The sequence below is a fragment of the Podarcis vaucheri genome (assembly GCF_965113315.1).
Source record: "Podarcis vaucheri genome assembly, chromosome: 12".
NCBI lineage: Eukaryota > Metazoa > Chordata > Lepidosauria > Squamata > Lacertidae > Podarcis > Podarcis vaucheri.
In genome coordinates, this window is record NC_138750.1 from 29,262,332 (window position 1) to 29,290,158 (window position 27,827).

At 42.4% G+C, this 27,827-nt stretch overlaps 1 protein-coding gene across 1 annotated transcript; it reads right to left on the reverse strand.

Moving 5' to 3' along the window:
* Positions 1–1,960: 1,960 nt before the first annotated feature.
* GPNMB (glycoprotein nmb) lies at positions 1,961–22,163 on the reverse strand. The gene is made up of 11 exons (XM_082193940.1): positions 21,965–22,163; positions 15,770–15,922; positions 14,312–14,455; positions 13,361–13,543; positions 11,976–12,134; positions 11,410–11,718; positions 10,030–10,161; positions 8,085–8,187; positions 7,172–7,374; positions 5,955–6,048; positions 1,961–4,573 (listed from the first exon to the last, which is right to left on the reverse strand). Exons 1-11 carry the CDS (start codon positions 22,041–22,043, stop codon positions 4,420–4,422), a joined length of 1,713 nt encoding a protein of 570 aa, XP_082050066.1. The 5' UTR covers positions 22,044–22,163; the 3' UTR covers positions 1,961–4,419.
* Between the last annotated feature and the right edge of the window lie 5,664 nt (positions 22,164–27,827).

The following is a 27,827-nucleotide window of genomic DNA, read 5'->3' on the forward strand; positions in this document are numbered from 1 at the left end:
TAGATTACTTCCATCTTTGTACTTTTTACACCATTTTTTCTTTTTCTTTAACCCTGTAAAGCATCATTCATTACATGCTTATTCCAGAACAATGTTTTTTCATATACTCTTTAGCACATCCCCATTCTTTTAATAATTTCTGAAATTGAGTTTCTTAAGGCTCTTAATCTCAGGGTTGTGAGTTAGAGCCCCAATTCTACAAATCTGTGATTTTCAGGTGAAGGAAGTGGACTCCGTGAAAGCCATAAAATCAGGCTGCACAAAGAGTGCAGGTATCTAATTCTGAGTGTTGGAACCGTTACCTGGCCAGGTACCCTAAGGACCAACTTTTTCCATTCGTTCCTTCTGCTAATCTCCAGTCATCACCCAACACCTTGCTCTAAAATGTGAGGGGAGCCCTGCTGGGATATAGCCCAGCATCCTGAGCTCACAGGGGCCAGCATAATGCCTATGGGAAGCCTCTGAGTAGGGCATGAGCACAAGGGCCATGTTTTTATTGTGTAGCACGCACCTATATACAACTAAGTCACATGTTCAAGGCTGAGGTGTTAACTGGTCATAATGGAATAAGGAATAAAGTAATAAAACCCAGGTGCACAATTTTTGAAAATCCAAAAGAGGAAATTTCCATTTTGCAGAGCACTATTTTCAAGCTTAAATTTTCCATAAAGCACTGTAGATACATGATAATCTTACGGTGCTAACACTGTATTGAGTTATGTCAACCCACACGCAACTCCCAACGGAGGATAAAACCTCATACAACTGATTCATTTCCAGTATCTTTAGAGGGGTAGCCCTCTTAAGCCTGTTGCAGCTCCAGCAACAATAAAGCTTGTGGCATTTATTTGTACAATGTTTTATTGGTTTCTATGATAAAATGGCATTTATCAACTCCAATAAAAGCAGTAAGGTGTTCCATGCGTATATCAGTCATGTGGAGTGTGTGGAATTGAGCAGGGACATTGTTAAAGAACTGAATCATTGAATGCATTGCCAGGGCTTCAACTATCTGTGACATAGCCTGTCTATAAGTAAGTGTGAGCGATATGAGGTTCAGTATTAACATCACTCCTGTTCACACACAGCTGATATATGGGAATCAAAATCACCCTGATTCTTTTGGCCTCTAACAACATTTCTCTATTGTGTTAAATGCACTGAAGGAGCCAGATCCCAAACTTTCCTTTGCCATCCCCATCAGAGGATCTTTCCAATGGGAAGCAACCTATGAACATGCAGTGAGCACCATGGTAAGGTAAAGGGACCCCTGACCATTAGGTCCAGTCGTGGCCAACTCGGGGGTTGCGGCACTCATCTCGCTTTATTGGCCGAGGGAGCCAGCGTACAGCTTCCGGGTCATGTGGCCAGCATGACTAAGCCGCTTCTGGCGAACCAGAGCAGTGCACCGAAAAGCCGTTTACCTTCTCCCTGGAGCGGTACCTATTTATCTACTTGCACTTGATGTGGTTTCGAACTGCTAGGTGGGCAGGAGCAGGGACCAAACAATGGGAGCTCACCCCGTTGCGGGGATTCGAACCGCTGACCTTCTGATCGGCAAGTCCTAGGCTCTGTGGTTTAACTCACAGCCCCACCCCCGTCCCTGAGCATGGTACCTTATGTTAAGGGGGGGGGGGAGTCAAGTGACAAAAAGGCTGGAGCAGGACTTATGGCACCTGATACCAACATATCTCAGTTGGTAGAGCATAGGACTCTTAATCTCAGGGTTGTGAATTCGAGCCCCACATTGGGCAAAAGATTCCTGCATTTGCAGCACATGAAGAGGCCTTATGTAAAGAATAGAAGTCCTTTGATATGTATATTACTTCTTACCCATTCAGGAGTGGGGGGGGGAGCAAAAGAAGTCACAAAAGCAGATTGTCTTCAGACAGGGATTGATATAGAGCATTTTGGTCTTGGAAAATATAGCAAAGGACTTTAATAAAATCAGAACAATATATTAGATAAAATCAATACCTTTATTGAGAGTTGCAAGAGGAAAAGACAGAAAACATACTTTTTCTCTTCGCAAGGAACCTGTAAGATTTTGCAAGGATCTCCATAGACTAAAATATCAAAAATTCTACATTTCTAAGTCATGCCAGGAAATGGTAGGTTATAAAGGACAGAACCCAAACTATAATAGTGTAGCTTTCTACTCCAACTTAACAGAGTTGCAATAAGTGGGGCAAATCATTCTTATTATTTCTTGTCTCAGACTGAAATAGTGATGTTTCAGTGTAAGGCAAGACACATTCAACATACAATTTCTTCCATGGCATTAAAACTATAATCATTTACACTTCCTCCTCTTCCTAGCCTTTTGTATAAAAGTATGTGCACTTCTACAAGATAGAAAAATAAAAGTTGATAATACTAATTCATACTTCCAAACCTTTAAAATACACTTATCCTGTAAAGCTTATAGACCCATCATACTATATTAAGACTGCACACTTACCAGGGAGTATGTCCCATTTAACTAAGTGGGACTTCTGATCTGAGCAGACATATATAGGAGTGCACTGTATGTGACATTTTAATTTCAGTGGGTCTACCTCTGTTTAGAACCAGCATTGGCTCATGCAGACTTTACATAGCTAAACTGTCCTTTGCAATACTGCAGATTTATTGAACAACATTCAGGTAAACATTCGTCCAGCATTCCAGTTCCGTGCCATTAGTAATTTAGGAGCAGTAATACTTAACACTTCTATAGTGTGCTTTCAAGTCTTCAAAAGCATTTAGCATGCGTTATATAGCTGCATTTTGAACAACAACCTTGTAAGCCACTATATTGCTTCAAGCTACTTTATGAGTTCATTGCAAAAGAGATGGTGCAAACTAGGGTCTTCCAGATTCACAGCTCAGTCTCTGGCCACTATGCTGCACCTACTAGTAAAAAATGTTTACACCAGTGTGGTGGCATACCAGTCATGTGCTGCAAAACAGCAGTTGTGTGGGATGAAAACATTAATTCACCATTGTTAAACTTAAATTGCCTGCATGACTATACTCTTAAGATCACATAACATCCACAGTGCCATGATAACTACACCGTTATTAAAGTTACAGGAGAGCTGTGCTTCTTTGCATCTAGAGCTCACTGTGCCTATTCCTGCAGGGGAAACATTGCTATCAAAGAGGACACTACCTTGCCTATATCATAAACACCACTGCAAAGATTAAACTTGTTGGGAACAGGTGCTGTGAGGCAGTGCAAAGTGATTGCCTCCAACTTTGGGTGCTAGTGCCATGTTTTTAACACCTGGAAAAATTGTGAGATGGGAAAGGGAAGGGGGAAAGGACTCATATTTTTGGTCCTCCTTTCTTCCTCCCTGTCCCATCTCAATGATTTACAGAGAAAGGGGGAAGCAGACAAAGGAATAAAGAAAAGGCTTTCCCCCTTCTTTCTATCCCGAAGTTCCCCAATCCTTCAACAACCTTTGTGTGCTCCCTTCATCCCAGTAGTTGAGTTCTAAGAGAACTTCTCACACTTCCCGCTAAGTGCTTTGCCATGAAACCACAGGTGTTCAGGAAAGCTGTCTAGTAAAAAAAAACACACCATAGAGCTGTGTAGAATCACTCCATGTCAATATCACATGGCATATTCTGCTGAGCAGAGAAGTGGGGACTAGTGAGGCCTGAAGACTTAGGAGCATGTAGGCTACTCAAAAAACAGTCCCACACAAACACATCCCAAGGGAGCAGAGCCATGGATATTTCAGTGCACATTGCCTGCTGCTCCTTTGGGTGCAGAATGTAGATCCTGCTCTCATGTATCTCAAGTATAAGGAATATAGTAGGCAGAGGAAACAGAACCAAGAGCAGTCATGTAACTGCAAGTTGCTCATCTGGTGGAGAGTATATTGGGTATGACTACTATGCATCTGAAGCAATTGGGGTAAGTGATGCTACATGCTGATCATTTCTTAGGTACCTATTATAATTTTCAAAGCAGCCACATTATCACTCATTAGGGAACTAGGGAAATTCCAATTTAACAGCATGATCCTCTGCATGTTTACCCCAAAGCAAGCTCCCTCAAGTTTGGTGGGACTTGACTTGCTAGGAGTTCAGCCTAAGCTTAAATTATTTGGAGAAAATCTTTCGGCCAAGAAGACACTTAGCAATACTCAGGAGGAGTAACTAGTCTAGGAAACCGTATCAACCTTAAATGATTTATTAGCTAATATACCGTAGCAGATCCAAGAACATAAGCAAGCAAAATGTATGATCAATTTCTCCATGAGATGCCATTTTAACCTTCTAAGACAAGTCAACACAACACCAGCCATTCTATTGTACTGCAAGCTTACCACATAAATCCTGATTTTAACACTTAGGTATTATTCCATTGAATGACAGTTCAATGCAAATCCCCAAATGCATACAAATATAAGTGATTATACTGAAGACTTAAACAATTCCTGGCTTATTTTTCAGCAGAGGATGTTTCTCATTGTTTGCCGGGAAGAGGACAGCCTTGACATTGTTGAAATAAACACTCAGTCCTTCGTTACTGGCCTCGTCTCCAGTTTTTCTTTCAATAGGCTTGTATTCTTTATATCTCCTGGAAGGAATTTTCAAAATTAATTTACTGAAAAGTATTCCCTTCATGGTGCATTGCTATGCCAGTACTGTGGCTGGGATGAGAACAAACAAAACAAGCCACTTTATTCTCCTGTGCAAAATGTTGCTGCCCAGGTCAGTATTTTGAAAAATTCTATGGCATGTGCAAGAGCTTCTTGCCAGGGAAAAAAACTGGTCAATGTGTGTGTGTAAAACAATCTATTTAATGCTTAGAAAGACTTGTGGTGTGCTTCTCACGCAACAACAACCTACTCTGCAAATACTTTCCAGAGGCTAAACCATGAAGGAGAAAAATTATATTTGGTGTTGTTGTTCTGTAACCCCCCTTTTTTAAGTGATCCAATGTGCTGCAGTGGATAGAGCATCAGATTAGGACAAGGGGTGTAGGAGGGATTCATTTTGCTAATGCACACTTCTCAAAACAATCCATGAACCAAAGGCACACAATTTTTGGGGGGCACGAACCAGACGTCCGCATGCAGGGGTCACCGTCCCACCCTGCACGCTGCCAGGAGTCTCTGGGCCCTGGAGACTAGCCTGGCCTCACCACCAGATCCCAGGCCCCCTTGCTGAATGGCCTTCCAGCCAGTGTCTAATAATAATAATAATAATAATAATAATAATAATAATAATAATAATTCTTATTTATACCCCGCCCATCTGGCTGGGCTTCCCCAGCCACTCTGGGCGGCTTCCAAAAGAATATTAAAATACTGTGATACATCAAACATTAAAAGCTTCCCTAAACAGGGCTGCCTTCAGATGTCTTCTAAAAGTGTCAGAGGGATTCATCCATCAAGGGCCACGTTGGCCAACAGGGCTCCCCCTAGCATAGGGGGCAGGTGGCATTGTGCGGCTCCAGTAGCAAGGGCTGGGCCATGAAGCAGGCTCTGTGAACCCTCCGTGCTCTGCCCCCACCCAGCGTGCCCACCTGGCAGCATTGCTGGCACGGCAGGTTCTGTTCACCCTCTGCACTGTGCACACATACACACACACCCCAGGTGCCGACAAATACCACAATGCCACCAGAAAGTGGACCTCAGCTTCCAAGGTCAAGAAGAGAGTGTTGCCCACACCACAATGTATCCCTAATATATGGTACCTTTATGCATTTTAAATGCAAGTTGCCAGGGGATCCAATATTGGCTTTACAGCAGGATATAATTTATACATAGATAAGACAAAATGAAATCAGTACTCTTGCAGGAATCTCCTTCCAAGGTAACACTGGTTTCTCCTCAGATCATATAACTGGTCAATCTGTATTGTCAATGTTCCTTGTGAACATTAAAAATGGTGAGAGCGTTGGAGATCGTAAAATAAACAGGCACCGTTTTTAAGGTCTGGGCCAAGCAACTTACTTGTAAAGGAAAAAAGTCGCGACGGCAACAAACACCACCAAGAAACCGCAAGCGAGCAGAACTCCTTCTGCTGTCCTTGAAAATGACCCTGCAGCTTGAATGACAAAGTTAAAGGCCATAATGTTAGTTCACACTCCTCAACTTGGAGGTCAGTACTCTTATAGCAGCCTTCGCTAACCTAGTGGCATGCAGATGTTTTGGGCTACAACTACCATCAGCCTAGCCAGCATGATGGTGCTGGCAGGGGCTGAGGGGATTTGTAGTTCAAAACATCTGGAAGGCACCACCTTGACAAAGACTGCCTTACGGCATAAAATATCTCCACAGTCTACATGTGCCTGATGCTACCACTGACATTGGACATCATTGCAGCTGATGGGAACTGCTGTAGACACAGCACACATTCTTTGTTGGAATGGAGAAATGGTGCCTGTCTTATTCCAGAGCTGCCCAAATAATTTTGTGACCCCCTCCAAGTCACAGTAGCTTAGTTCAGCCGAGTTGTAGGGAGCAGGTGGCGCTGTGGTCTAAACCACTGAGCCTCTTGGGCTTGCCGATCAGAAAGTCGGCAATTTGAATCTGCACAACGGGGTGAGCTCCCATTGCTCTGTCCCAGCTCCTGCCAACCTAGCAGTTCAAAAGCATACCAACACGAGTAGATAAATAGGTACCACTGCATCAGGAATGTAAACAGCATTTCCGTGCGCTCTGGCACTCATCACGGTGTCCCGTGGCGCCAGAAGCAGTTTCGTCATGCTGGCCACATGACCCGGAAAGCTGTCTGTGGACCAACGCCAGCTCCCTCAGCCTGAAGTGAGATGAGCGCCACACCCCATAGTTGCCTTTGACTGGACTTAACTGCCCAGGGCTCCTTTACCTTTACCCAGCCAAGTTATTTTGACCACTGAGGCTGAAGCACCTCTCTCTCCTTGGTTATTTAGTTACAATAATAATACATTAAATAACAAGGCATTTCCTGATCTTTCAGGGCATCCACAGTTAGTTGGGTGAGGCAGCCACCTGACTAATGTTAGGGCCGGCCCTGCATGTGACACCAATCCTGCACTCTTGTCAATGCAACTGCACAGTCCTGACCTTGCCACTGCCTGCCTCCATCCTGTCCTGACAACCAGCAGCTATGGGAGACAACTCCACCACACTTCATGAGCCACAAGGTGCTGACTGCAAATGAATGCAGATGTTCAGCCACGACTCACCTCCATTGATGGATATCAAAGTACTTGTGAGAGCCAGGCTCGCTGCATCGCCCAGTGTAATGTTCACACAATAGGTTCCGGATTCGTTAAAGGTCCGCCTTATGGTCAGTAGGCACTCATCTATGTCAACAGGGTCACATGCCTCGCTCTGTAACACCTGGCAGGTGGGGTCAGCAATTATTGTGCAGGCATCTGTAGGAAGACTAGGGCGCGGAAAGAAAGAAAGATGGATGAAATTATTGACTTTTCATCAGTTTTCATTTTGCAGAAGTCAACACGTTTATCACATTTCTGTTCTGCTTTTCTGTGAAAGCTATGTTCAGATGGATTTATCTTAAAATATATATTTAAAACCAACACAACACAATAAAAAGCAGTAAAGTACAAAAATCAGAAACCAAATGAAAGCAACACCCAAAGGCTATCAAAACTCAGGAGTAAAAACTAGCAGCATTATTCAGCAAAGGTGAACAGAAAATAAAGGTCTTCTGTAATATTTAACAATTCACAAACCTTGGTGAACCAGACTTTTTATAAATCCTGATGCAATGTTTTTATATGAGCAGGGACACTGTTAGCTGCTTTAAGAACTTGGAGCATGGGCTCCTGAAACAAATCTGTATAAAATTTGCACATAATAATTTATCCCTATATATGCCTCTGGGAGACATGAGTGGGTCTCACCAACACTGCCTTATAAGCACAGGGGGAAAGAGGCCAGAGATCTGGTGACTATCACAAAAGACCCAGAACTTCTGCTCCGTGAACCATCCTCAGCAATACCACTTTCTCAGCAAGAAGTTCAGTGAGCTAAGATGAGCGCTGCTGCAACGGAACAACTTAAATGTCTGTAGCACTTCATGGTCTAAGTTTTACAAGAAGCAGAGTTATCAGAATTAATGAAAGCACTTACCTCCCTTGACAGGTTACCACAAAATCAACCATGGAGTTTTCAACCTGAGTAGTGGCCACCTGGACACTTGTCATTTGGATAATATTGACCCCAAGGATCCCCTCTGGCCAAAGAAACAAATTGGCAAAATGTCAGAATTTCTGAGACAAGAACTTTGACAGCAAAAATAAAAAATTCCATTTGGAAATGTAGAGAATGAATTGTTTTAGAATGATCTTAATTGGATCCGAAGGCTGCCTGCAAATGGAGCTCACCTACATTTTGTCATAATGGATATACAATGGATAATGGATATACAACTCAAAAGAGTGTGGAAATGCATTGCAACTTATTTTGTTTTGACCATTGTATTAGATTCCTTCTGTTCTTGAAATTAACATTTTTAAGGCACCTCAGTACTCCAGACACTTTGGGATGGTCCACCCCAGAATTTATTGTGTGCTTGCAACTGTTTGTGTTCCCATTTTATTTGCATAGTCCACATGGTACTACCCTCACAACACCAGTCTAGATGCTTTCCCCTTGTGAATTCAGGCTTACCATACAAGGATAATCCAATAAACTGTGGGAAATCAGGCTGCAAAGTGCTCCACTTGGGGTCACAGACTATTTGTTCCAGTGTTTTGGGCAGATCTATCCTCAGTTTCTGCCGCTCCCCTTCGCACACCCACTAGTTCCTCCATACATTAATTTCTTCCCCAGCTAGGCTTGTAACTATTTCCAGAGTACTCCTGAACCTTTCCCCACCTGCAATCCCTTTGATTTGCAGAAAACCAGAAATCTGCACAGGTAAACCACATTAGAATTTTCTACGCTAGATATTGCATAGTAAGTTATTCTGAAAAATGGGTGCCGAGAATTTACAACTGCTTTAATATATTTCCCGGCTGATCTCTTCTACAGGATTTTTATAGCCATCTGTTTGGAATGGTAGCTTAAGCTTGCAGCCTTAAGCACTCCTAAATTAGATGTAAGTCCTGTTGAAACCAATGGGCTGTCAACAATATCATTGGAAGAAGGACTTCCTAGCCTGAGAAAACTACACAGCCAGAGAGGTGATGAGGAACAGCTGCAGCAACGTCACAAAATGAGACAATAGCATTGCAGAGATGTTGGAGCAGCGGGTGTGTATAGGGGACACCCAAGAAAGGTGGGGAGACTTCACAGACCATCTCCTAACCAAGAGAAAACATTTACAGGCGAGTATGTTTAGTAAAAGGTCAAAAGGCATTACTTCATTGAGTTGAATTCAAAGATTCCCCCTGCGAATGGGATTTGTTGTTGGGCAGAAGGAATCTTCCTCAGGTCCTCCTGTTAGAAGAGGCCTCCTTCAGTTCACAGAAGGGAATTTTTGGATCCAACCCACAATGTCTGCTGCATGCAACCTGACCATAGCTGTCAACATTTCCCCCTTTTTAAGGGAAATTCCCTTACTCCGAATAGGATTCCTCGCAAGCAAAGGGAAAAGTGACAGCTATGAACCTGACGTGCAAAAATAAGAGAGTTGATCTTGTCAACAGTGGAGACTAGTCCATTAGGACAAATGGGGCACTGCCCCACCCACCTCAGTCTGCCTTCAGCCAGACCTCACCTCCCTGGCTGTGCTGGCTGACACCTTCCTCCTCCTTAGTCTTAGTGTTGCTCCTCCTCCAGCAGGGAGGAGGATGGGGATAAAACCAGAATGGGTTGATTCTGCCTGTCCTTGGCTCTGGCTCCATCTACAGTTGGCCTCCTGGCCTTCTGCCCCGCCAGCTGCCACTAGTTGCCAGCTATTGATATTCTGTATTGGTACTCTTCCGAAATTTGTCTCTTGAGCAAAACGGAACAGCAGCCAGCCAGCAAGAGCAGCTTCAGAAAAGCCACTTTAATGACATGCACAAGTTCAAACGAATTCCCTTTATTACCTATCAAACCACATTATTTCCTTACGGATGTAGATGCATACCTGCAATGAAGAGAGATGCTTTATAAGGTCCAGATCGAGCAATATGGCATCCTTCGACAGGAGACTGTCCTGTTGGCACCTCTGCTAAACTATTGAAGCTGGGAGTTACATTCGAAGGCAGCGGGGTAGTTACTGAAACAACGGAAAGGGAAATGAGTTAATGTATTTGCACTTTTAGCAAAACATTTTGAGCATAACAAACAGAATTTATCTGGAACACCTGCAAGTCTTGCACTCTTGCTTAGCTCCCATAAATTCCAATCGGACGTGTTATGGCCAGATATCAACTGGATTTGTGTATTTCACACAACTAAGCAAAGACAAGTAAAACACTTATTACACCTAGTTTTTTTGACCTTGGGAGTTGGATGACCGACAGAGTTTTTTTTGTATATACCGTTTACTGAACAGAAAGAGTTTGCCTTATCTAGAAGGTTTGTATGTATAACATAATCTCTATGGTGACGCTAATTTAATTATGCATTTATTATTCTATTTATTGTGTACATTGCTTGATGTTGTGTAACCCACCTTGTGACCTTATGTGATGGGCAGAATATACATTTTTAATAAATAACTAAATATTTGTCCTCTTGTCCTTCGCCTTTATGAATCCATTCTTTTACATATCTTATTACACCTTCTATTTATAATTCCTCCCCCAATATCTCTCTTGGTCCAGCTTGCCATACTTTAAAAAATCGTGAAAGTCTTACTTCTTCACATGTTTCCCCAGCTTTATTTCTTGCTGGTCCCTAGTTTTGAATACACCCTCTCTTCCTCTTCTTTCTTCACTTGCATCTAGCCCCTGTAAACTTACAAGTCTGTAAACTTACAAACAGAGAGCCAGTGCGTTTAGAGTGTTGGTCTAGGACTAGGGAGTCCCAGGTTCCAATCCCCACTAAGCCACAGAGGTCACTGGCTGATCTTGGGACATTTACTCTCACTCTCAGACTAATCTAGCTCAAGGGTTTCTTGTGTGGATAAAAAGCACCACGTGCACTGCCTTGAGCTCCTGAGAGAAAATGTAGAAATTAATGCAGCAAAAGCAATACCATCATTATTATTTTATTTTATTTTATTTTATTTTACTTTATTTTTGTAGCTCTGGTGCTGCATAATGTAGGGAGAGTGAAAGAAGCCACTTCAGTATTCTTACTATATATTAAAAACATTTGTCCTAGGACACTGAAATGCTAATAGCCTACTTCAACTATTCCCTTCAAGCACTCTTGTAAGAAAGGGAAACACTGTAAGTATGCCACAATTCTTTGTTAATCAATATGCTCATTATGATCATGAAAATTTGTCTGGTTAACTATTCCATATAATGAACCCATTTGTTTTCTTTCAACTTAGCTTGGAGCCATGGCCTCTTACCTGGTGGAAGAGGTGTTGGTGGAAGAGGTGTTGGTGGTCCACAAGGGGCAGGTATAAGAGCATGGACAGACAAGTCAAGGCTGAAATTTCCCAGAAGTTTATATGTGTGCATCTGAACAGAACTGTTGGAAACAAATAAGCCGCTGCCGTCTCCAAAATTCCAGCGGTAGGAAATAGCAGAGCGGTTCAGGTAGTGGCTAGGATCGTGAATCTGGACATCAAATGTAATAGGGATATCCTTGATGAAAATGTAGTCTGAGGCGTTGCGATCATTTTTCTGAGTCATGTTCACATAGAAAGGGATTTTATCTGCATAGAAAATGAAGTCAAGCAAAAGGATGAGATTGTGGCTGGACTCAAGATAGGTAATCTTTGGGAACTGAAAAACCATAGAGGTAACAAAATTTGACGAAGCTCTCATATTTAGGAGATGTCTTTGCACAAACCAATGTTTGTTGTGGTATACAAAGTTCACATGCACACAATACAATTAAAACACTATTGTACCATGTTATTTAAACCATTCAGGTTTGCTAAGTTATTATTTATTTAACCTACCCACTTACCTGTTACGACATAAACAACATTTGCTGTGGCTACTGGTTGAAAGGATCGATAATTTCGCCTATAAACTGATAATTCCATAATTTGATTGCCAAGTGTGATATTTGTTGTGTTGATGGACACCATAGCTGAAGAACCTCCCGTTGTTTGATAATACTGGCCTGTGAAAAAGGGGAAATATGAAAAAAAAGGATTATCGCTGTGGAACTGGTCAGGCTTGCAATTTTTTTTCCTTTTGAACATAGGCACCCATTTCACTCGAGTAGGTAAACACACTTATCCTTTCCCACAAGTTAGTAAATAAATCAATAAAACTTTCTGAAAACAGTTCTAAAAAGGGATTGCATTTGTTCCAATCATTATTACACAGAGGTCAGGGAAATGTATGTGGTGGTTTTGCCATTTTACCTCCACAGCTCTTTGGGATGAGATAGGGGAGAGATGGAGATTAAACCAAGGTCACTCATTTAAGTTCATGACGGAGCAGGAATTTGGACACAGGTTCCCTCCATCTAAGATCAACTTTCTATCCACTTGCGCTTAAAAGCCCAAGACAGTCTCACAGTGACTATACAAACTTGAATAAACCAATACTGGCACTGACTACCAATAGGTGCAAAACGGATGCTCCACCACTGAATTAGGATCCCTCCCCATTGTTTTCTGTTGCACAATCACTGCTCATATCATGGAAGGCATAAGAGGGCATACCAGGGGGAGCTAGAAAATAACTTTATTATCTCTCACCAGACAAAAAACAACCCTATTCTTATCATTATTTAATAGATTTCTAGATCACCTTACAAAATGTAAACATCTTCCCGATGCAGCATATACAATATGAAGGACAAGTTTTAAAACTAAACATCAAAAGTTAAAATAAATCAAAACAGAAAGAGCATTTCAAGCCAGCAATCCCACCTTAAATATGAAACTCTTATGGCCATTAAAATGCACAGTATGAAAACACTTCCTATTTACAAACACATATAATAATTGTATATATCCTGCTTTCTCAGAGTTGTTTAAATGCCTGCCATATTGAGCCGTTCTCCTATAAACTGTAAATCCACTCAGGAGAGACTGCATTTGAAAAAAGGTCTCTGACTTCCAAAATTCAGAAAAGTCAACAAAACAGCTTCTGTAGTCTGAACTGACTGTCCTCTCACATGAGGACCACATTATCTCATATAAGTCTTTCTTTATATGTAAAGAAGTTTATAAAGCATCTTAAGTGTCTTCTTTTTAAAACTAAATAATTATTGTTATGATTTTATTAGTAGCAACAAGTACTATTATTAGAAGTAACAAATACTATTAGTAGCAACAAGTACTACTAATTATTAGTAATAACACAGTAAGCTAAAGGTGCGTTTTTAGGACTGACCGAGAGTGTGAAACACATAGATGAAGTTTCTCCTCCTCCAGTCTTTGTGGCGAGGGAAAGGTCTGCCATCTGGAAACACATTGTGACTACTGTTATGAGAGCAATTCTGCCCGTCACAATCGTCAATCCACTGAGTCCAGTTGTAAACATACAGGTCGGGAAGATTTGCATAATCAGAAGAACCTTGAAGCAAAGGAAAGGAAAAATGAAAAGAAGGAAACCTTTCCAGGAAAGTCAGTAAAGACTCAGGTGGAATCTAGACACATATAAAAACCGCTTTGAAAATGCTTTTTTTAAAAAGCGTTTTAAAAAATACATTGAATTTTCCATAAGGCTCACCACCGCCACCTAGTGTCACATTGTATATTGCACTTAAAACACACACAAAACGTTTTATCTGCTGCTGTGTAGCTGAACACAGCAGGCCTTATTTCTGAGTAAACATGCGTAGGACAGCACTGCACTTGTCTATGGACTAAAACAGCGACCTGGCATTTATATGAACTTGGATTTGTGGCTTGCAATGCCACAAAACTCCCATCAAACTTTTGTAAAGTAAATACAGTACTTCAAGGAAGCGTCATAATTATAACCAAGGAAATCTCATCTGTTATGAGCTGTGTGTCCCACAAGTCACTCCCAGCAAACATATCATGTCAGCTATCCCGCGTATCATGTAAGAAATTGAAAAAGGTGGAGAAGTAAATAACTTTCCTAGTACATCAGGAATATGTCTGCTTATCACCAGGGTCTCCCATTCCACTGGAGTCAAAGTGCAATGTCTGTAAATCTCTCTGAGTCCCATCAGGACCACCACCAAGCCACAGAGGCTCTGTCACTTTACTTTTTTTGTACAGAATATAATTTTTGAAAGTGTACAGATACAAGACGCAGGGCAAAGCTTGAGAACCATTCACACTCCTAGCATATGCAGGTACTTTCATTACTTGCCGTTGATGCAGTGTTGATCGTATATTATATTGCTGTCATTATCTTCTCTTTGACATCTGGGAAACTTGAGGATCACATTAAAAGACACATTGGATCCCACCAGAGCTGGACTGTCACTGGTCAGACTGGCCACAACCCTTCCCCCTGAGGAAGTCAAGATGCATTTGTTTATCACTTCCGGTTATATCTCGCGTTTCATATAGGATTTCAAAGTAACATGCAATGTTTTCTCCCCGTGCCCCCTCTCCATTTTATCCTCATAGGCAACCCTGTACATTACACAGGATATTTCCAAAACATTTCTTATTCATTGGTGATCTACACTGTAACATGGAACAGACTCCCCCCTTTTTCAGAATGTTATTTAAGTGCATTAATTTATATTCAAATAAAGCAGCATAATATAACAGGTTTAGAATTCAGTTGCACTGCAGTTTGTTTTGTTATGTTAATTGCTATCCTCCACTTATCTGTTATCTGCATGTAGGTGTCTTGCATTTATTGCGTCTTTTGCAATAATCAATTTTGCAGGTGTTAGTCTGAAACTATTGAGCAATATGATTTCAATATGCTCAGATAACTATTTTTCTAATAGCATTATTTAAAGACCTAAGGAACATTTATATCTCGTTATTCTCCTAATACCTCCAATGTCTCTGAATGGATCCAAAATGTCTGGATAATAGAACATGACCACCACATATAGATGCAGTCTGCTAATAATAACCGCAAACACAACATGTATATGTGTATGTATTGTTTTTATATTTTGCATGGCATCAAATTGTTGGGTTTTCTTAATATTGATGTGGTCAATGGTGCTACTCAGAGGTGTGTTTGTAATTATAACCTGCATAGCAGCACATCTGTGAGCTCTTGACAATTCAGCACACCTGTGGTATCTTAACAATTTAACTAATTAGCAGGGGGAGTTTACCTGCTGCACCGAATGCAGCGATGTGATAGGGTAATTGATTATTTGAAAACTGTACAGTATGTAAGTTGATCAAGTGGTGTTGTGTCTACTTTTATAGGAATACTGTTAAGGAATGCTATTGAGGAATGGTGGTGAGAAGGGATGTTTTGCAGTTGTTTGATTATTATTGAAAAATAAAGTAAGCAGAGATATTGTGGGCAAGTTTTTATTCCATCACCCCAGTCGCTGAACAAACTCAGTTGGCGAAGAAGGTCCAACACAACACAAATACCAATAGTATAACAATTTATACTTTTATTTCAAATGGGAGTGATAGAGTTTGCTCAGTCTCTCCCACAAAGTTCTGAGGCAGCTTCCTATATTCCTAAGTGTTGGCATAAAAATAAGAGCCATTTTAAATGTTAAATGCAGAACAAAAATACCGTTCTGACCTTGTTCCTATTTGCAATGTGTCATCAACCTTATTACATACTGACCCTGCATCTCCTCCCATTGAGCCAGACTGATCTTTCATGTTTTACCTTTCCAGCAGTCTTTCCATCTGGGATCTCCTTCTTCCCAATATGGGTAAAGCTTGTCATTCCAGTTGTTGTGATCGGAGGACCAGCTGCTTAGCCCCCTATGGAACTTGGCGTGAGAAGGTGCCCTTCCTCGACTCATCACATCTCGAAATTCTAGAACGAAGGGTTAGCAAGGGAGAAAACGTTAGCACAGTCCCTTTGCCTTATTTGACATACACTGAACTGCCAAGGCAAACCCCATAACAAAACACTGCGAAGAAAGCACATGTCTAAGCTATAATTCTCTGAGGTTTTTCCTTTGCCTGTGGTATGTTCAAAGGCTAAAAAGGACTTCTGTAAATGCAGAGGGGAATGAATGAACATTCTACAATGCTCATCTTTGCTTTCTCAAGAACACTCTACAAATGTTTTTGGGGGATTGTAAATGAGTAACAGTTGCATGCAAACCAATTGCAGCTGGATGTTTGAAGGAACATTACAAAATTATATTTAGAAGTTTAAAGAATGCATGTTTGCCACGTGACCATGTTTACATAACTGCGATGAGTGAAATCATAGGAAGCACAACAGCAGCTCACATTCATAGAATTGTAGAGTTGGAAGGGACCCTGAGGTTCCTCTACTCCAGCCCCCTGCAATACAGAAATATGCAGCTGTCCCATACGGGGACTGAACCCGCAACCTTGGTACTATCAGCACCATGATTGAACCAACTGAGCCATCAGGTTCTCATACCATGCCACAAACTCTCCTTGTACACTTTGCTTGCAATGTATTGTTTACATGCGCCACAATCACAATGTGGTGAGTTTGCAGGGGTACCAGTGCATACTCTCTGATTTGGTTTCATTTTAAATTGTCATAAGCCCCTCTGAGTAGTGCATAGGCACAAGAGGGATGGAACAGACATTTCTGTGCAAAAAATAAATCTTGCTTCGTGTGAGCAGGGCTGGTAAAGAGTTGAGAAATCCTTTTCACATCCCTGCCACAGGTCTTTAAGGAATGACTTACCTGTCATGTTATTCGAGATGGCTTAATTAATCAACAGCCTGCCTTAATATTGTGTTGCAGTGGAGCAAGAACACACTTGTTAAAAGCAGAATCTGAGCCAGGAGCCAGGACATTTCTAAGGCTACACCTTGCGGAAGATCATAATCGCGCATCATATGATGGGATTGCTGCATGTTCCTGCCTTCCGCTCAACTGCTTTGCATTTTCATTCAGGTTTCAAAAAGTTCCCATTATTGTAAAAGCTTTTGGTAGATGTTTTTAACTTCCAGAGCTTCTGATACAATGTGGTGCTAAACTCAAAATGTGGGAAATTCTTACGACCTGGTGATGCTTTGGTTCTTTTAAAACAGGAATGGGGCACCTTTAGCATATGAGGCAATCTTGGCCCACCCATTTGGCCTGCAAGGACATTTCCCCTTGCCCACCCGTCAATTATCTGGTGTCATTGGGTGACATCACCTAATGGTCAAGGGGTAGAGTTGGTGCTGCTTTGCCAGTTCCTTCTGTTTGGGGAATGTGCTGATAGCGGAGCTCCCTGCAGAAAGCAGAATTGAAGTCTAAACTCATCAGCTGATGTGTGGGGAGTTGTGGACGGAACAGCTTCATCAGTACCTTTCCTGTGAGGAATGCAAAGGAGAAACAAATTCCCTACCAAATTAATTGATTGTGATAGGTTGGTGGGACCCCCAGCTGCCAAAATTGGCCAATGGGGTGGGGGTGGGGAGATAAATATCTGTCCCACCAGGCCCAAAAAACTTCCCCTGTGATAAAGGTTTAAACAAACATGAGCACCTGAAATCAATGATGGTGACACACATCATTGATTTATTTGTGGAGACTTCACAAAATGTTTCTGCTTCATGTTGGTCCTTAAGGATTATATGCTATGATGTCCTATTCAGAGTAAAGGTAAAGGGACCATTAGGTCCAGTCGTGACCGACTCTGGGGTTGTGGTGCTCATCTCACTTTACTGGCCGAGGGAGCCGGCGTACAGCTTCCGGGTCATGTGGCCAGCATGACTAAGCCACTTCTGGTAAACCAGAACAGCGCATGGAAACGCCATTTACCTTCCCGCCGGAGCGGTACCTATTTATCTACTTGCGCTTTGACATGCTTTCGAACTGCTAGGTTGGCAGGAGCAGGGACTGAGCAACGGGAGCTCACCCCGTCACGGGGATTCGAACCACCAACCTTCTTATTGGCAAGTCCTAGGCTCTGTGGTTTAACCCACAGCGCCACCTGCATCCCAATGAACCTGTGTTAGTCATGTCTATTACTTTCAATGTGTCAACTCTGAGTAGGGCTAGTCTTATTAAATACCTCCCTAAGTGCAGTCCAAAAGCAAGCCTTTTTGTGGGGGGTGCAGAATTTTGTGCTTACATTTTCCCCACTGAGTTTCCACATATAACTTACCAAATAATTAGCTCAAGGCTGTCTGAACGCCACCACCACTTCACAGAGACTGAGACTTCATTACCCACTCCCCCCCCCTTGAAAAATGCATGTGTCAAATAATAGGATTTTTTACTTTACTGGTACAAAAATATCGCTTATTATAAATGAAATTGTTAATCACATCATCTGGCCTAGTGGATGAATGCCGTAGAAAAATTCCTTTAAAGATTGTGCTCATTTCTAGCGAACTTCTAGACACTTCGTACAGTGATCACACTTGTGTCAGCCTCAACAACAAGGAAAGAATGCCTATGACAGTTTTCCCCCCTTGTTATGAAAGAGCAAGAATAAATTGCTACCAGATGAAGAGAGACTTTGTTCATCAAAACAGCCAACATTACGGTGAATAGTTCAGAAAGAGTTGCAAGTTCTGACTCTATGCAATGTGTAACTCCAAATTATTTTCACCTGGAGCAGTCGCCATTCCACTTGGTTTTGTATTCACAATCACTAATGTGGATTAGAATCGCTTCCCCAACTGGAATGGTCGGGAATTTATTTATTCATTTATAATCATATTTTTACTTAGCTAGCCTGGCTTTGACATCTCATTGGCAGCAATGTGCCAACTCACACCTGGCTCATGATTGACAGAGGTGTGGTGCTCCCCTACACCTTACAAGATCCCCAGGCCCAGGACTCAGAACCCCAGGCAGGCATCCTGTGTGGCAGCCCCTAGTGGAAACCATAACTGGAGAACAGTCTGTGTCATACAAGAAGTCATGGCGGCCATGTTGGGCCATGAAAAGAAAGTAGGTCAAGCTCTAGTAGGCTAACCTTAAAATAGCATTTTAAAAAGTCCTACACAAGGTTTCAAGTTCTTTAGAATGTGACATCAGCCTAGATGGTTGTATATATCAGTGTGTGGGCAAGAGAGGGGGAGAGAGAGAGAGATGTGGCTAAGGGTCTTAAGATGGAGAGTGGGAGGTAGCAGACACCCCAACTGTGTCAAGTGATCTTGAGCTTGCAGCTCATAAGCCCAGCCCTTTATGCTCTTTCCTGGAAGAAAGTCTGATTGATCTCATGATCGTCAAACTAAACAATCCTAGAACTGAGGCTGGGCTGAGAACTGTTCTCGCCCTCCTGGACTCGCCTCTCTGCTCCAAGCATACGGGCTGCCTCTTGAGAGAAAACAGCAAACTTAAGAGCTCTTTGTGCTCCCTCGACACAGCCCTGGTTCAGAGAGATAGGAATCATTTGGTGTTCAGGGTTTCAGAGGACACAGGAGGAGCATACAGATTTTGCAGAAGTTCTGAGCACATTCCTCCTGCACATCTGATGGTCAAACTAGGCGTGGCATTCAGTGTGCACAACCCATATGCACATTCACAATCCCCTCCTGGTCACCTTGGGGAAAGGGCTGTGGCTCAGTTGGAGAGCATCTGCTTTGAATGCAGAAGGTCCCAGGATCAATCCCCAGCATCTTCAGGTAGGGCTGGATAGGACCCAGTCTGAAACCCAAGAGAGCTGCTGCCAGTCAATGTAAACAACACTAAACTAGGTGAGCCAATGGTCTGATCCAGTATCTGGAAGCTTCATATGTGGCTATGTAGTGGGTTGTTTTTTTTTTTTATCAATAGCAACCACAGGAGAGATCAACCCAGACTGGGTCCATGGTGTGGACAGAGGGAGGATTGAACTCTGTCCTGGTCATGGTCCCAAGTTGAGATTCCCCCTTCCCCATGGCTGCTGTATGCCCCAGAAGAGAGCTGAATTGGTGTTACTGGCACCAATAAGACCTGCAGGGCACAGAGCACCCAGCTCGTGTCGATTTCCCAATATGCTCACATTGCACACTTAATAATACCCTAGGTTTTGAGAACAGAAAAGCAGCTTTATACTGAGTCAGACCGCAGGCTCATCTACCTCCATACTGTCTACAGTGACTGGGTTTCAGACAGGGGATTCTCTCAGCCCTGCCTTGAGATCCCTGGGATCGAACCGGCATGCAAAGCAGATCCTCTACCACTGCGCCCTTCTCCATACCCTGAGCTCCACATGTGTAGCACACATAGAAAGAGGGAAACGATGTTTGCTCTTGCTCCATGCAAAGCTGTATCTTGTTCCTATAGGCCCTGCATTCCACACGTCTGGTTTCATATTAAAACACTAAAGTGCTGATAAATCCCCAGTCTCTCTTATCAGGGCCAGACAAGCGATGAAATCAACTCTGAACATGAGAGGTGGGGTCGACAGAGAAGGAAATTTGCAGTCATATCGTCCCCGTGCTCCTATATTAACTATTGCTGTATTTTGTGTGCAGAGCTTGCTCAAATCTTTCTTCCACTCATCCATGTCCCTATGGGGCAAGTGACATGTTAGGGACTAAGATGTCCAACAATGCCTCAACAATTGTTTTAAAGCAGAAGTGGCAAGAAAGGGTGCTGCTCTGCTTTCTCCCCACTTCCAATTTCACAGATACAAAATTTGCTCCCCAAGAGATCCTCCATACTCCAAGTTCAAAGTGTGTGCCTGCACTCTCACACATGGGGGGGGGGGAGAAACTGGAGCGGGAAAAGCAGTACAACCCCTCTGCCATTTTAACATCCTCCCCCTTTCTTTCTTTTTTTCATTTTTCAGAAGAATGCTGCTGGGGCATGACTTTATATAAGTGGTATCCCTTTTGGCAACCTTATAATATGCTGCTTAGAAATGATGGCATTAAGCAGCGTGCCTGGATAGCTCAGCTGGCTAAAGCATGGGGCTGATAATGCCAAGGTTGCAGGATCGATCCCCATATGGGACAGCTGCATATTCCTACATTGTCAGGGGCTGGGACAGATGATCCTCAGGGTCCTTCCAATTCTACAATTTTATGATTCTGCAAATGCAAGCACGCACTTCTGTAAACTACAGCAAGACTAAAAAAAGTGGTTACATGCATGAGTATGTAGTATGCAATCAGTCCCTAATGGACATCACGAGTGAGGAGCCCTGCTGGAAAGAAAGTTGGCAACACCACCGTATCCTATGGAGGAGTCAAGAGAAGCGTTCTCTCCCTCAATCTCTGTTGCTACAGAGGCAGAGGGAGTTGGTATGCAGTGTATAGCTCTGCAACCAACTGTCCAGCAACATTTGACAAAGTCTGGAGAGTGCAGTTTCAGAAATAAAACCGTGCTCACGCCACATGCAGACTTCACACTCCTTGTTAATTAATTCAGAAGAGTTAATTCCCCTCCTGTATTCCAAATTCAAAAGTATGAATCAGAACCCCTGTCCCCTGTAAGAAAGCATTGGAAAGGAGGGGGGAAATTCTCATTACCCAGAGTAATTGATTAAAAGTTAATAGAGGTTAAAAACAACAAAAACAACATTTTAAAATTTATTTATACCTTGCCCATCTGGCTGGGTTTCCCCAGCCACTCTAATCTGGACCAAGTGATCTTGAAAATGGAATGCAATGGTTCAGTCCTATACTTACCCTCTCAGAAGTAACCACCCTGAGCTCATTGATACCCCCAAGTAGCTGGGTATAGCTCAGGTCCAGTGATGGTGAAAGCATCACCATCATTCCTAAAACTCCATCTCTGCAAATGGGTGGTGCCCCCATTCACCCTGACCCTTGATCTTGTGCGGCTAGCATCTTGATCTGGATGCTTCAACTTACCTCTGGGCTTCACTTGTTATTCCTACAGATCAACCTGTTCTTAAAGATGTAAGAACAGTGCTATTGCGAGTAATATTTTTGCTGTGCTAGGGAGCATAGAGAAGGGGAGCAAGGCACTCACGTCTGGTGGCCACAGCAGATTGAACTCCTTCAGCCGCAAGCAGGTATCCAAGGAGGAAGAAGAGACAGGCCCCCTTCATAACTGGAAATGCACAGCTGGACTCACAAGCACAGAACTTGGATGGATCAGCCTGCTGTTTCTCCAAACCTCTTCAGAACAGAACTGGGAATAAAGTTTGCCTGCTGCCCTCCTCCCTTCTGATTAAATTAAGGCCCCAGGGCTCATCATGTGATGGCATTAAGGAGAGATGCATGATTTTGTGTCTTTGGCTTTCCTTTCCCTCCCTCCAGCTCATGTGCTTATGACTCATGCCTCTCACTTTCTACATCCACTGGGATTTTTAACAGCTTTGCTTAGATGCAATGGCCTTTTGCCTCTCAGGCATTTCTGGAGCAATCTTGCACCTTTCACAGAGGGTGTAGCTGTTTATCTTACACCAAGTTGTTAATTCCTACAGATGTTCAGGGATGACCAGCTCCTGCGTTCTTTGGAGACCATTTCTGCTCTCCAGATAGTGGTTAAAGGATCAGGAGTATATTTGGAAAAGTTTTTTTTATATATAATGGAATCAGTGCCACCTAGCAGCAAGAATTACTGGAGCTAATATACTTCAGGAATGTCCAAGGCATTATAGAAAAACACCACCAAGAGGTCTAATGTCAAAATATAGTATTTCTCATTTTCTCCAACAAATTTATTTTCCTTCCATGTGACAAGATGTACAGATCCTTACGTAAGATGAGAGGAGCCCTTAGGGAACGCACAAGAGGATACTTAGGTGCTACACTGCCTTGCTTAATACCAGAGAGCCACCATGAAGATGGCAAAAGAAACCCGCCACTGGGGCCACATATTATCACATGTGGTGGGAATGACCCTATTGTAGATTCATTCTTGGGTAAAGCCTTTGAGGCGATATTGTGGAGCAAAATATAATTGTTTAATGGACTCCAAACTGACTGAATTAGCCATGTTCCAGAAGCTGAATGGCAGTCCAAGAAAGGGGTCTTGTTGTCTGGGCAGCCCAATGTGGGGCTCAAACCCACAACCCTGAGATTAAGAGTCTCATGCTCTGCTGACTGAGCTATCCCATTTCAATTATCTTTATTGCTTCAGTACTGTGGCTTGTGAGCCCAGGACAGCTATTGTGTTGAATTACGTAATGTGTGAGAGTTGTTATAAATGATAAAAAAAGATGCTGTAAGCATTTGGGGGGAAACTTTTATATTGACCAAGTTCTAAATCAAAGCATTAAATTGTGGGCCAGAGCCACTTTGCCATATCCATGTTTGTCTGTTAGCTCATGAGTCTAAGCAAGCCCCTGTTGCGTGTCAGTAAAAGTTGTGACACAGTGTCACCACTTTTATCACAGTGATGCAGAATTCAGGGGTGGCAAACTTGTCTACCTTCTATGCAGCTTTTAAAGGTACAGGAAAGTCTTCATAAGCTAATCAGGATTATTTTGGTGTGGAAATAGGGTTGGAGCTATTTTTGAAAAGGTAGTGCGGTATCATACACTCTGTATGGATGGTAAATCTGGATGCATATTAAAGAGTGGCAGCTTACTGTGACCAACTCCTACACGTAGTTGACTCCACATTAAGAAACCTTTATTCAAGATTTAAAATGGCCTCCATACGACTGCTAGGGGTTCAATCCTGCCCCACCAAATGTTATGACTGGAAAACACACCAGCCTGTTCTTATAGGCAGGTAGAGGCTACAGCTCCACTTCTCCCAGAGACCTGTAAGCAAACTTCATATCAACATAGTACTCAGAAGCAGCTCAGACAACAAAAATGTCCATGCATATAACTGATTGTTTGTCTGATTACACACAGAGATTTATATCTATATACTTTGAAGACTTGTCATGTGATAAATTCCAGAGTAGTGACTGTGTTAGATTGTTGCCGCAGAAGTCTGCATGTTGTCATATGATATAGCTCAAGCAACTTTGTGAACTGGAAAGTGTTTGTAGGTTTATGTAACTTCCCTTTAGCTCCTTGTCCCTCACCCTTTCTGCCATTCCTACCTGTGTTTCATGTTAAGTAAAATGAAAAATTTAATAGAAGCATTAATGATGAGAACAAATTAATGGCAAAGACCCAAAGAACAATAAAATGAATTCCGTGCGCTCACGGGAAATCTAATCAAAGCACAGCGTCCCACACGCCTCATGGCAAGTCGCTTTCAAAAGTGACAGACATTTCAAAAGCAGTTTGGGCTGTGACGTGGAGATCGACTGCTCCAAAGAAAAAAAAATGTTAAAAACAAAACAAACAAAACACTGGGAAGCGCAAGCCCTTCCAAAATAAATGTGAGGGAGGTGGTTCATGATCAGCTCGCCCAATATATTTTTATTTACTTCAGAACCGCTTTGGAGAGCTCTTATTTGATTGAGGAAGTTATGCCCTCATACTTAAACCAAGCAGATTAACAGCTGAATCTTCAACACTGGTGATGACTCTGGATCCTCCATCACATTTAAGCTCAGAGGGTGCTGGGTAGGTCACAAGCCACACACTGATCTGTCCTTTTAACACCTTGCTGTCAGTTCCTGTCCCCCAAGGATCTGCCACCTGAGGTAGCTGCCTCACCGTACCTAATAAATGGGACAAGAATGGGAATGTCTGTTTTTTTCTGTGTGATATTAAACAATACACTCACAATATCATTCCTGTTCTCTCTATTCATTTGTAAACCAAAGAATAGCAAACTAAGTGACTTAGCAGTTTTCTAATCTTGAACATCAAATGTGATATGAAATTGCTAATTACATGGCGGCAACATGTGTAATGAGCTTGGTTACGCTGCTTCTAGTTATTGCAACTGACACAAAGACTATCATTCATTCACTTTTACAAAATGACTGTAAAAGCACTACTGTGGTGTCACAATAACATCTCACTTGCTTCATGGCACTCCATCATGATGGCATCTATTTGACCATCTTAGATGGACTCAAATCTTCTGTGCTTTAAATTAGGGCTGCGATTTGAATATTCGTAATTGATTCCTCTACTGTATTGCTGTAAGCTGCCCAGAGTGGCTGCGGAAACCCAGCCGATGTATGGGTTATAATAAAATTATTATTATTACTAATAAAAAGTTTAACTGATTTATCAGGAAGTTCAGACCCCAATGAGTTGGCATTAGCTGAGAGTTAAGGGTACATTTGTTTATTGGCTTATGTTATTTTGCTCTGATGCCTTATGTTAGGGAATACAAAATAAAATACTAGAGATGGCTTTTCCTTCTAATAATATGTGCTTTTTTGTCCATAATGCTGAATATCATCTCATATTTCCATGAAGATCCTGAAATTCTTGTTTCTTCATTACATTCATAGAGACATTTGCCTATTACCAGTGCCTCACCACTTTCAAATATTGTAAATAAGGCAGGCCCTGCCCTCGGGCTTTCAATCTAAAAAGCACAGCACAAAAGGAAAACAAGGGGCAGAGGGAAGAGGAAAAGAACAAGTTCATCCACCAGCTGAAAATGTAACAGTTTTTCCAGGCTAGCTGGAATGCAACAGTTCTGCTAGTCTGAAAGAATGGCTGCCGCTAGGTGACAGTTGAGGTTTCAGTACACACAGGGCATCCCTAAGAACAAAGGATGTTTTCTTGTCACATTGCTTCAAATAAACCTATGCCTTCTAAGTCTGTCATTCTAGAACTGCAGTCTTGAGGGAAATCTTAAAAAGAAAGGAAACCAATGAGCCTTAAACAATCTCCCTGAGTAATCAATCAAAACATTTTGAATCCCTTAATCCCACTATTAATCAGATAAATGTTGCAGAATTACAGTAAGAAAGTCTAGAAACACTTTGAGTGGCTAGCAGAGAAAGAGATAAATAAATAAAGCAAGTGTGTATATCTGGCAGTAATTTGTTTTTAAGTAGTTAAAACATTTTTAGCCTCCTATTCATCAGAAAGGGGAGGGGAGGGCTTCAAAAAGAGTGGGCTTCAAAAATCAGCAGTAAGACAGGGCCTGCCCTCAGGCTTTCAATCTAAAAGACATGGCATGAAAGGAAAAAGGGATTCGGAGGAAGGAGGAAAACAGCAAACTTGGACACGAGGCTAAAGTTACAGTCTTTACAGAGTAGCTGGATTTAAACAGTACATCAGTCCAATGGAATGGCTGCCTATAGCAATGCTGACATACTGTGATTTAATATTCTCAGTTGGCTTTTCCTGCATGAATTCGGGGTTTTAAACGTCAATCATTTTAATGATTATTTTTGCAATACAAAAAGGAAGAGGGGGTGTTTTTTTAAAACAAAACAAAACAAAAAACTCAGTACTTTCAATACAAGTAAGTCAGTCATCAATTTGAGACTCAAGGTCATGGGTTCAAGCCCCATGTTGGGCGAAAGATCCCTGTACAGCAGGGGGTTGGAGTAGATGACCAACTTGTGGTTGGCCCCTTCCAACTCTTCAGAGTCAAATTCTATAGCCACTTACCTGGGAGTAAGTGCCATTGAATTCAGCGAGACTTATTTCTGAGTAGACATGTCATATGCTTATGCTGTAGATGTACAGCTCAAAGGGGTGAAAACAGGGAAGGGGAATCGGTGCCCTTCCAGATGTTGTTGGACTCCAAGTCCCATCAGCCCCAGCCAGACCCTGCCCCCCATGAGGTCGAGTGAAACATGTCTCCCACCCCTCCTGTACCATCGCTTCCATGGTGGGGGGAGGCAGTAGTGGGAGGGCAGAGGAAGGCACATTCCCGTTTTACCTCAGGGATGTTGCAAGATGTAGTCCAAAGATATCCAAAGGCCCACAGATTCCCCTTCTCCTGCCTTTAAAAAAAGGCAGAACAATTTTTGAGGTTTTTTAAAAACCATGAAGGTAAGGTCATTGGGATTTTTTCCACATCTGAAGCTCATCTGGAAGAAAATGTCACGTGCAGTGGAAAATATATATATTTCCAGGTTGTAAAACAGCTTGTGCAAAAAAACGACGCCACATCAGTGCCTGAATCCAAATGCTCCCCGGGTGGTGCAGAGCACATGAAGCCCCTCTGTGCACAATGGCGTTCTCACTCACTTTCATGGAAGGGGCAATTGCTCTTATCGCAGGGACCAGATCAAGAGAACTGAACACACACAACTGTGGATTGAGGAAAAGGTTGTAAACACTACTGACAGAGGACTTGAAATGGGGGGGGGGGATATGCCTTGGACATTTTTATTTAGCCCCTGCTTATTTTCTTTTTTTAAGGAGGCAGGATTTGACATTTTCTAGTAGACGAGAAAATTGTTGATTCCGTGGGCATTCTTGCTTGTGTGGAGAAAGTTGCAAGAGTTGCTATCTTGAAAAATTAGAGGAAGTACTGTCAGCAGACACGACAGTAGATCAAGGTCCCTCGTGCAATTTTCTGGAGACGTTTCAGCCCATGTCATGCATCTGAGGGCACTTGACAGCAGGCGTTTATAATGGCTTTGAAAATAGGACAATTTGATCTTCTTTATCCAGATTATATGCTCTAGGGGTCTAGGCCATGCAGCTTTTGAGAACTACATATTATAACACCCTAGTCTCAAATGAATTATGCCTTTTATTGATCATGCTGCATTGGGCTTCCTCATGTCAGTATCGAATCTACATGAAGTAATAGAGCTGAAATGAACTCCCAGAGTAGTCAGCACAAATCATCTGAACTGTGGTAGGAATTGGGGAGAGCCCAGGTCAGAGCATGAGGGGCGGGCACCATGCAGAGTTTGGACAACTGGGAGGTGGGCCTGGCCTTCACTTATACCTGGCAACTATCTTAAATGAAGGGCTTATGGCAGGGGTCTGCAACCCGCGGCTCCGGAGCCGCATGTGGCTCTTTTACACCTTTGCCGTGGCTCCGGG